Raw genomic sequence first — 11,250 nt, forward strand, 5'->3', positions numbered from 1 at the left:
GGTCTCTGTACATCTTAGGGTCTACATGATAATTGGAATAATGGATGGAAGTCTCCATCTGTCCTGAGAGTGTCTTGTGGTCTGTAGCAGAGAACCAGTGGGAGCTGTCCATGGTGTTGAAGAAAGGGATTGGCATGTCTACATTTCTACGTATATTTTTTCAGGTTCAGGTACATAGGAGCAGATGAAGAAACCCCCTCATGTGGAATCGGTCACTTTCCAATATGCATCCAAACCTGAAGTTATCAGCAGAATATTCGTGCTAGAATGGGTGGTGCTGGGGTATGCACTGAATCCTATGACCTGCTGTGTTTTACTACCTGAGTTTCTTTCTGCAGGGATCTTGAACGTCATTACACAGAGAGAGAAACTTCAGTGCAAAAGAAGTTTCACATTGTGCCCCCTTCTGGCTTTCACTATTGCAGCACTATTTCACTATTGCTTCTTTTTTCTACAACAATTTATATACCGTGTTTACTTGAAAGGAAGACACCACAACCCCATTCAAAATATTATACATACAAAAATATATTATTCAACATAACTGTAACCTGCATGCAAATGTAAGACAACCCGCTCTCTTTTTTTATGGCATACCTGGGGGGAGGGGTGGAGCTAGACTTGCATTTCAGTAAATACTGACAGTAAAAAAGAGCAAGAGTCCAGTAGCACCTTAAAGACTAACCTGATGTCATTTTGTACCATACAAATGCCCATTCTCACTGAGCTACCTCCTTAACTTTGGTGGTTAATATGTTTTAGCAGAAGTTAAACCTATGTAGCAAGCTCAGTGCCTGGTGCCTTTTCAAGGTCTCCCATTTCAGCAAAGGACAAAAATGTATTGAAAGCAGCTGGATCCAATGGCACAAATTGTATTTGTTTATTACTGCAATTTTACGCAATCCAGTGTACGAAGGTGACAATAAAGCCATTACAGAATACAAATTCAGGATTTTATTTTTAAGTTAAATATCCAAAATTGCAATTTCTGGAAGGCGGAAGTGTTTTTTTATTTGAAACATTACCAGAACAATCAAATTCATGGCCAGTAATTGAGAGAAAATTGGTACAAACAATTTTTCAGATGGTATATCATGCCAATGGACATTAAAAAGATGGATGAATCATACGATTGTCATTGCTGGAAATGTAAACACAAAGATGGAACTTATTTCCATATGTGGTAGACTTGTAAAAAAGTTAAGAAATTTTGGGCGCAGATTCATCAAGAGATGCAAAAGGTTTAAAAAATAAAATTCCCAATGAATCCAGAAACCATGCTACTGGGGATAGCACTGGAAAACTTGCAAAGTAATCATAGAGAACTATTCGTTTTTGACGACCGCAGCAAGAATAGTGTTGGCAACATCATGGAAGCAAGAGACTATTCCAGAATTAGAAAAGTGGCAACAAAAAATGGAGGAATTTGCGGTGCTGGACAGACTAACTAATATGTTGAAAGGAAGACTGTTTGAAGATATACAGAAGAAATGGGAAAATTACTTTGAATATGCTAACTGGAAAGTTTAGACTGATTTATAACAGAGACAGAATATGATGCTTGGAATAAGATATAGATTAAGATAACCTTAGAATATAAACATAGATAAAAGCAACAACAGTTATTTTGAAGTAGAATACTGTTAATTATCATAGATTGAGAATATTATGAGAATGTCATAATAATAATGGAGTAATGTTTAAGATACATGTTGACCCCAGAAGTAAGTGAAAACTGTGTGGATGGAAGTATATGTATAAAATGTTAATAAAATATCTTTTAAAAAAAGAAAGAAAATTTCTCCTCCCTTAATGGCTACTGTACTCATTGCAATACAAAAAACAATTGTTTTGCTTGTAAGGCAGGAAATGGTACAAAGCCTCCAATAACTAGGTAGATGTCTTCTGCATACCAGACAGAACAAGAACTATAATTGTATATATTATCACCATTTATGACAACATTATTAGTGAACATGGCACTTTGTAGAGCATCAGAAGCAAAATGACAAGTCCCTTCCCCAAGGAACCTACAGTCTATATTGTATAATGAGGGGAGAATGATCAGCTGCAGGTATATGTGGAGGCCATAATTCAGAGGAAGAGCACCCGGTTTGCATTCAGAAGAAACTGGGGCCAGTCCCTGCCATCTCTGTTTAAAGAAGCAGGTGCTGCAAAAGACCTTTCTCTGCCTCAGCTCTGAAGAGCCACTGCCGGTCAGAGTAGACAAGAATGAACTAGGTAGACCGAAGGTGTGATACAGAAGAAAACAATTTCTTGCTTATTCTCATGAGCATTGGCCATATGACAGCTGTGGTACATGCATCCATGCCAGACAGTCTTGGCAACATCTGGTATTCTCTGTCCACTGAAAAGCTGTAGGCTTGAGACCACCGCATGCAGGTTTTCTTCCCTTCCACAGTAGAGACCTGCAGAGATGGTTGTTTCCAACATGTATGGCTGTGCAGAAAGGCTTTAGGATGTATGTTCCTCTTTTGGAAAGCAAGGCTGCCATCTTGTGGTGAATCCAAGGTCTGCCATTTCCTTTCCTGAGTTTTCCAGCAGGATGTGAGAGTGGCAGATGTGTGTCTGTGTACACACTGAGTTGATTCTATGTAACTATTGATTCTATGAAGCAATTTCCCTCCAGGCCAGATTGGCCAGGGATCCAGGAGGATTTTTTTTTTTTGGCCATCTTCTGGGCATGGAGTAGGGGTCACTGGGGGAGCTGAGGAGGAGGCAGTTGTGAATATCCTGCATTGTGCAGGAGGTTGGACTAGATGACCCTGGTGGTACCTTCCAACTCTATGATTCCATGATTCTAACTGGGAGGAGCATTTATACCACAGTTTGCACAGACAGGAGAAAGAAGAAGAAGCCTCTGCTCTTCTGTGCCTCCCTCCCACTGGGAAAAATCAGCAAAGGCAAAGCAAGGGCAGTTAGGTCCCGCCAACCTCACATCTAGCTGCGCTAGGATTGCCAACCTTCAGGTACTAGCTGGAGATCTCCTGCTATTACAACTGATCTCCAGCCGATAGAGATCAGTTCACCTGGAGAAAATGGCCACTTTGGCAATTGGACTATGGCATTGAAGCCCCTTCCCTCCCCAAATCCTTCCCTCTTCAGGCTCCACCCCATAAACCTCTTGCTGGTGGCCTGGCAACCCTAAGCTGCACCCTAAATATACACACAGGGCTGAAATAAATGCAGCCCACCAGTGATGGAGATGCCTATGAGGACCTGTCTGCTCAAGTCTGCTGAAAAAATACTGCTTTTTGATCTTACCGGTAATTTCCTAGAATTTTGTATGCAAAGACATCAGGGTGTTGCTCTGTTCATTGCTGAATAGGCCCTAATCCTCAGGAGGCCAGTTACTTTCTTGTAAGAGTGCTGTAGTTGCTGACCTCAATCAGGTTCTGGTCTGGGTCTCGGAAGTAAACAGATGTGATTGGACCAACTGCGCCAGTTCTGAGTACAGGGCCTTCTTCAATTTTCACCCCACAGGCCTGTAAGAAAGGGGTTGGGGGAGGGAATAAACGAGGAAAGCAAAACATTCAGCAACCTCAACCCCTCCTCATCACCTTCTCCAACATTTTTAATGGAACAGACATTGAGCTTGTGGTGCTATACTGGATCCAATCTGGCATCAGGCTTGGGATTGGCACCAAAACTATCTTGGGTTGATTCTTCTAAACCTTTCAATGGCTTTTGGAACCACCAACCATGAAATCCTTCTGAAATACCTTTCTGGACCAGGGGCCCCATTTGGTGGTGGATTTATTCCTTTCTGGAGGGCAGGATTTGGAGGGCTGTGCTAAGAGACTATTATTTGTTCTGATGGGAATGGTTCTGCTGGGTTTCACAGGCTTCCATTTGTTCTCTCATGCATTTTAACATCTGCATGAAACTACTAGGGGAGAACATCCAACAGGATATGAGAGTGAGTCTTTTGGTGACACCATAAGAACATAAGAAAGGCCCTGCTGGATCAGACCAAGGCCCATCAAGTCCAGCAGTCTGTTCACACAGTGGCCAACCAGGGGCCTCTAGGAAGCCACTAACAAGACGAGTGCAGCAGCACCATCCTGCCTGTGTTCTACCGCACCCAAAATAATAGGCATGCTCCTCTGATACTAGAGAGAATAGGTATGCAGCATGACTAGTATCCATTCTAACTAACAGCCATGAATACCCCTCTCCTCCATGAATATGTCCACTCCCCTCTTAAAGCCCTCCAAACTGGCAGCCATCACCACTTCCTGGGGCAGGGAGTTCCACAATTTAACTATGCGTTGTGTGAAAAAATACTTCCTTTTGTCTGTTTTGAATCTCTCACCCTCCAGCTTTAGCAGATGACCCTGTGTTCTAGTATGGGAGAGGGAGAAAAACTTCTCCCTGTCCACTCTCTCCAAACCAGGCATAATTTCATAGACCTCTATCATGTCTCCCCTCAGCCACCTTCTTTCCAAGCTAAACAGCCCTAAGTGTCTTAACCACTCCCCATAGGACAGTTGCTCTAGTCCCCTAATAATTTTGGTTGCTCTTTGCAACCAAAGATCTGTTTTCATCAGATCCAGGTGAGGAAGCAGCATTTTTCTACAACAGTAGAAGAGATTGCATAAACTTCAAGCTCAGTCCTTACAGAGTGGATAATTGTGTGTTGAAATATCAGTCATGGATAGGGTTGCCAGCTCCAGGTTGAGAAATACCTGGAGATTTTGGGGGTGGGGCCTGAGGAGGGCAGAGTTTGGGGAGGGGAAGGACTTCAATGGGGTATAATGCCATAGAGCCCACCTTCCATAGCGGCCATTTCCTTCAGGTGAACTGATCTCTGTCGCCTGGAGATCAGTTGTAATTGCAGGAGATCTCCAGCCACCACCTGGAAGCTGGCAACCCTAGTCATGGATGGAGACACCACCCTCCTGAAGGCCTGGATTCACAGCTTGGTCATACCTCTGGGCTCTACATTGTCCCTGAAACTCCAAGTAGTGGTTGTGGCCTACAAGTGACCTTTACAGCTTTGACTGGTAACTCAGCTATGCCTACTACTCTGACTATGTGACAGAGATCAATCTGGCCATGGACTATCATGCTTTCCTAACTTCCAGATTGGACTGTCGTAATGTGGTCTACATGGGGCTGCCTTTGAAGACAGCAAAAAACTTCAGCTAGGGCAGAATGCTGGTGTTGACAGGCATCAGTTGATAGTCTTACCGATTTTGAGACAACTGGCTGCCGATGTAGACCCGGCTCAAGGTGTTGGTTTTGATTTCAGTGGCCTAAGTTGCTTTCTCCCCACCTCCCAACTACATGTGGTGATGGCTGCCAACTTGGAAGTCTTTAAGAAGGGAGTGGACATGTTCATGGAGAAGAGGGCTATTCATGGCTATTAGTCAAAATGGATACTAGTCATGATGCATACCTTTTCTTTCCAGTAACAGAGGAGCATGCCTATTATATTAGGTGCTGTGCAACACAGGCAGGATAATGTTGCTTTCGTCTTGTTTGTGGGCTTCCTAGAGGCACCTGGTTGGCCACTGTGTGAACAGACTGCTGGACTTGATGGACCTTAGTCTGATCCCGCAGGGCCTTTCTTATGATCTTATGTTATGTTCTTATGCATATAGGTGCTTCAGATATGCCAGCAAAGCTCTGTTAAAGGTTCTATCATGTGGAAGTTAGATAGACCCCAATGAGAAGTGGGGTCTTCTCTCTTGCAGCCCTGATGTCTTGGAATGCATGGCTTCCTCCCTGTTGCTTCTCTGGAGGCAAATTAAGATGTTGCTTTTTCAGTGTGCCTTTGGGGGCTAGATTAAGACCTATCTGGGGTCTTCCGCTCCTTCTGCAAAACAACTTTACTTCTAGTTTTTGTTGGTTTTAAAATGCTGTTAATGTTGCCATAGTTTTAATTTGTTTAATATTGTAGAATGTTGTACAGAACTTTGAAATCTATTGAAAAGCAGTATATAAGTCTCCGTAAATGCATGCACAGAGGTATTTTCTCTGCAAACGGATGCCTGTCAAAACTGGGGAATGGGGTGGGTCAGGTGGGGTGCCTCCCGAGATGCAGCCAAGTGCATTTGTGCCTTTCTAGAGTGGCCCAACTTTGGGCCTTGGCTCCTGCCAGCCACCATATTGTCGCTTCTGACCTTCAAGTGCCCCATCAGCTGCTCCAGGGGCATCTCTGTGATGAGGCAGATGTCCAGGCAGCCTGGAACTGGCTGGTGGGCCTTGGGCTCAAACTCCTTCCCTGCTTCATGGAGGTTAAACTTCTGGTTCCCAAAATGCAAGGCTTTGCGGTTTTCCTGTTGACAAAGCAAAGTCAGTGAGTTAAGGCTTGGCGACCGAGGGTTTCCTAAGAGCAAACTGACACCATCAAAAGGCTGTTGTCCCCATCTTCAAGAAGGGGAAAAAGGAGGATCTGGGTAACTACCAACCCATCAGCTTGACTTCTATACCAGGAAAAGTGTTCCAACAAATCATCAAACAGTCAGTCCTTGAGCATTTAGAAAGGATGGATCTGATCAGTAAGAGCCAGCATGGGTTTCTCAAGAATAAGTCATGTCAGACTAATCTTATCTCCTTTTTTGAGAAAGTTACTACCTTGCTGGATCAGGGGAATGCTGTAGACATAGTTTATTTAGCTTTCAGTAAGGCTTTTGATAAGGTTCCACATAGTATTCTATTTGACAAATTGGGAAAATGTGGGTTAGATCCTATTATTGTTAGGTGGATCTGCAACTGGTTGACAGATCGTACCCAAAGAGTGCTAGTTAATGGTTCCTCATCCACTTGGAGAGAAGTGACTAGTGGAGTTCCTCAGGGATCTGTGCTGGGCCCTGTGTTGTTCAACATCTTTATAAATGATTTGGATGAAGGAATAGAGGGGATGCTTATTAAATTTGCAGATGATACCAAATTGGGAGGGGTAGCAAATATGGTAGAAGACAGAGCCAAGATGCAGGATGATCTTGACAGGCTGGAGAAGTGGGCTAGAACTAATAAAATGCACTTCAACAAAGACAAATGTAAAGTTCTGCATTTAGGTAGGAAAAATCAAATGCATAATTATAGGATGGGGGAGACTTGTCTGAGCAGTAGTGTGTGTGAAAAGGATCTTGGGGTCTTAGTAGACCAAACACTGAACAGGAGTCAGCAGTGTGATTCGGTAGCTAAAAAGGATAATGCCAGTCTTGGGCTGCATCAACAGAAGTATAGTGTCCAGATCACGCGAAGTGATGGTATCGCTTTACTCCGCTCTGGTTAGACCTCAACTAGAGTACTGTGTTCAGTTTTGGGCACCACAATTTAAGAAAGATGTAGACAAGCTGGAATGTGTCCAGAGAAGGGCAACAAAGATGGTGAGGGGTCTGGAGACCATCCTATGAGGAAAGGTTGAAGGAGCTGGGTATGTTTAGCCTGAAGAGGAGAAGACTGAGAGGGGATATGATAACCATGTTCACGTACTTGAGGGGCTGCCATATTGAGGATGGTGCCGAGTTGTTTTCTGTTGCCCAAGAAGGTTGGACCAGAACCAACGGGTTGAAATTAAATCAAAAGAGTTTCCGTCTAGACATTAGGAAGAATTTTCTAACAGTTAGAGAGGTTCCTCAGTGGAGCAGGCTTCCTCGGGAGGTGGTAAGCTCTCCTTCCCTGGAGGTTTTTAAGAAGAGGTTAGATGGCCATCTGTCAGCAATGCTGATTCTGTGACCTTAGGCAGGTGATGAGAGGGAGGGCATCTTGGCCATCTTCTGGTCACTAGGGGTGTGGAGGGGGGAGGTAGTTGTGAATTTCCTGCATTGTGCAGAGGGTTGGATTTGATGACCCTGGTAGTCCCTTCCAACTCTATGATTCTATGGCTTGTTTGCATTGGGAACAGGCAAGTGTGGACCCTGTATTTAAATACAAGTTAAAATAAAGTCTGTATTTGAGCTAATCTGCATTTCTGCATAAAGAAAAGCTTCATGTCTGTGATCTCGACAAATTATGCACAATTGCAAACATTTGCATATTTACTATAGTTTATTCTTGTCTTGCTGGCCATGGGGAGGGACAACAAAGTCCCCTCTCAGCAATCCTATTTAGCTCATATCCATGCTGGCTTGTAGAATCCAAACAAGATTTTTCTGCAAACTTTCATGCCTATGAGTTGGAGCCAGACTAAGGTCTAAAACGCATAGTTGCTGAACCTCCTTTATTCCCCGTTTCAGCCAGGATCAAAGTACCCCGGCTGGGGGGGGAAACTGGACACATTACCTTGAATGAGCAGGGACGAAACTGTGTGCAAATCGATCCATGAAAACAGAACATTAGGGAGACATGGAGTTCCTGTTTAGTTTGCCCCGCCCCCTGCCCCTGGTGATTGGTCGTTTCAAATTGACCAATGACGAGCCAGGAAGAACGGTTTGACTCAGGCCAGAAGAAGAATGGGAAAAGCCGGGTTCATTTTCCATCGAAACAGGGCTGAGCCGACAATAAATAAAGTAACATCCGTTCACAAAAATTTGATCCTGGCTGAAACAGGGAATAAAGGAGGCTACAGCGACCATGCATTTTTGACATTAGTCTGGCTCCATGTCCAACCTTATAAGTGCAACCTTCAGGGCAAGAAATACTTTTTTTTTTAATGAAAGCTGAAACGGTAGGGCAATGGAATTCTGCATCCAGTACTACATTTGGCACTTCTGTGCTATTACACACAGTCCAGTCAGAATATCTGCAAACCTCCAGTATTTCAGATGGATCTGGTGCCCTCGGCCCTGGCTATACCATGATGTGGTGCAGTTGCTCTACAGGAAGCAGTTTCTAGTACTTCGAGCCTCTGCAGCCTAGGGGGTGGCAGCTGCCTCAGCTTCAGGTTAATATCACAATGGCCTCTTGACAGAAACAACAAGGACTGAAAATGTGAAGCACGACCCTTTTTAAATCCTCATGGAAAAAAATCTTAGATGAGAAATCATCATTGTTGGGCTTCTCGCAGGATATGTTATTAGATCTTGGGAAAACTGAAGCGTTCGCCAAAATTAAAAAGCGCATTAAAGAGCTCGATTATAACAGCACTACTTTTCGTGCTCGCCGCGTTTGTTCATCTCAGTTTTTCGTAATACCACCACCACGCGGTTTGCCCGCTTATTATTTGACAACTCCTCGTCTTTCTAGAGCCTTCTGTTTAGCTAGACTGAATGCTAACCCCTCTATGGTTATGCAGGACAGAATTTTGAATATACCATATCCAGACAGGACCTGTCCTTTCTCTTCTGGCTCTATTGATTCATTAGCTCATGCCCTCTTGGAATGCCGCTTTTATGAGGAACTTTGATCACGTTATATCTCTCCTCTTTTAACATATAAATCTAATGCCTCTGTGTCTGACATAAGGCCTTTTTTATTAAGTGACAGGGATCCCAAGGCTACATTGTCAGTGGCAAGATTTATTTCAGTCCTTATATCCCTCAGACACTAGATTTACGCTGCTCAAGGTAAATGGATCATGGAGCTTCTAAGGGATAAAGGAAAGAAAAATGTGATGTGCTTGCAGGCTCAAGGCAACCACCCCTTGAGCCTTTGCTTGGTGTCTTTATTTCGCATTCACGTTTTGAAGTTGCACCTCCCTGCCCACCATCTCTAGGGCCACTCCTAGCAGAAGCTAAGCTCTTCTTGTTCCTTTGGGACCCATCATGGACCTGGCCATGGTCTGGAGTGTCATTCCCAGCTCAAGCACCTTAAAGGTGACGACTTCCATGCCAAGAACTCGAGAGTAGAAGGCTGCTGTGTCCTCGATGCTTTTCACAGTCATCACCAGATGATCCAGGCAGCGGATGCAGCCCAGGGGTGGTGCCACATCCCTCTCCTTCCAAGACATTGCCTGAGAGCCAAGAACCTGAAAAGGCACAAGGAGGAAGCCTCTTTGGAGAATTGCGATTACACAACAATCAAGGGTGGTTATACACCACCCAAAGGCAGGGAATTCAAGGAAATAGGTTTTCATTTTTTTTTTTTAAAAAAAGCAGGTTTCTAGTCCTGTTCAAGACTGCAAAGGCAGCTTTGGAAGTGGGGAAATCTTCAAATAGATGAAGAACCCGAGAGCATTTCCACAGGGCATGGGGATAAACGTCTGTGGCCCGCCCACTTGGTTGAGCCACGGCCATCAGCAGAAGCAGAATCAAACATGCACACATGCAAAGTTTTCAGGTCATACATTGCAGGTTAAATATATGGAGAATGTGAGGGAGGTGGCTTTTTTGGCAGAAAATATTCAAGTCTGGAAGAGGAATAGTCCACCCACCCCCTTTTAGGGCTGTCAACTCCATCTTGGGAAATCGCGGTGCCTGGGGAGGGCAGTGTTTTGGGAGGGTAGGGAGATCAGCAGGCATATGATGCCATAGAGTCCAAGATCTGAAGCCACCCTTTCCTTCAGGGAAACTGATCTCTGTAGTCATAAGAACATAAGAACACAAGAAAGGCCATGCTGGATCAGACCAAGGTCCATCAAATCCAGCAGTCTGTTCACACAGTGGCCAGACAGGTGCCTCTAGGAAGCGCACAAACAAGCCTGGATATCATATGTAATTTCAGGAGAAAATCAATTCCAGGCCTCACTTGGAGGTTGATAACCCTTCCCCCTTTGCCTGCCCATTTCCAATGCCCTCCTAAGGTTAAGAATACGCAGTCCTCAGATTGCACTTTGCCTTCTGAGCCACGCCTATTTCGAGAAATTGCCACTGCTTGGGGCATTTGTACTCTGTACACCTTGGATTTGACACTGACTGCACAGCTTGTTCCTGCAGCCTTTCTCCTCCCTTCTGGCAGATCTTGTATTCAGATTTAATATATAAATTGTCCGTCCCACCCCCAAACCCCAAAAGCTGGTGAATGGAGTGCGAGTGAATACCTGAAAAGACAGACAGGGAGCTCTGTACAGCTGTTTGGGTGTCAGGAACGGAAGGGTTCTCCAGCTCAGCATTTCCTGGACTGAAGGTGGAGTCTTGGACGTGTTGTTTGACGCTCTGCAGCATGGAAACCCCTCCCCGGGTAACCAGGCTTAGCTGCATTACGCTGCTCTGGATGTCAAACATTTGCCAAACCTTGATTGTATCCAGTGGGTGACAGGTGAGCGAAAAAAGTCCCTTCCTTTGGGAAAACGGAGCCCCCTTCTGAGTCCTAGAAGCTGTGTTTTCCTGACCTATCTAGGAGGAGAACCACTTTGAGAATATTCATAGCCACAAGGTCACTTGCAAATAGCTCCTTTAT

At 44.4% G+C, this 11,250-nt stretch overlaps 1 protein-coding gene across 1 annotated transcript; it reads right to left on the reverse strand.

Annotated features, from left to right (window-relative positions):
• Nucleotides 1-3,371: 3,371 nt before the first annotated feature.
• Nucleotides 3,372-10,963, reverse strand: GLOD5 (glyoxalase domain containing 5). The gene is made up of 4 exons (XM_056859497.1): nt 10,892-10,963; nt 9,722-9,880; nt 6,150-6,305; nt 3,372-3,506 (listed from the first exon to the last, which is right to left on the reverse strand). Exons 1-4 carry the CDS (start codon nt 10,961-10,963, stop codon nt 3,372-3,374), a joined length of 522 nt encoding a protein of 173 aa, XP_056715475.1.
• Nucleotides 10,964-11,250: the final 287 nt, after the last annotated feature.

The sequence above is a fragment of the Euleptes europaea genome, chromosome 13, assembly GCF_029931775.1.
Source record: "Euleptes europaea isolate rEulEur1 chromosome 13, rEulEur1.hap1, whole genome shotgun sequence".
In the NCBI taxonomy this organism is placed as follows: Eukaryota; Metazoa; Chordata; class Lepidosauria; order Squamata; family Sphaerodactylidae; genus Euleptes; species Euleptes europaea.

Bases quoted from the DNA above. Each gene is read 5' to 3' on its own strand.
- GLOD5 (XM_056859497.1), bottom strand. From the start codon at position 10,963: ATGCTGAGCTGGAGAACCCTTCCGTTCCTGACACCCAAACAGCTGTAC. The intron at 9,881-10,891 runs GTATTCACTCGC...GTGCCTTTTCAG, and splicing joins CTCCCTGTCTGTCTTTTCAG to GTTCTTGGCTCTCAGGCAAT. The intron at 3,507-6,149 runs GTCAGAAGCGAC...CCTTTCTTACAG, and splicing joins AGCTGATGGGGCACTTGAAG to GCCTGTGGGGTGAAAATTGA.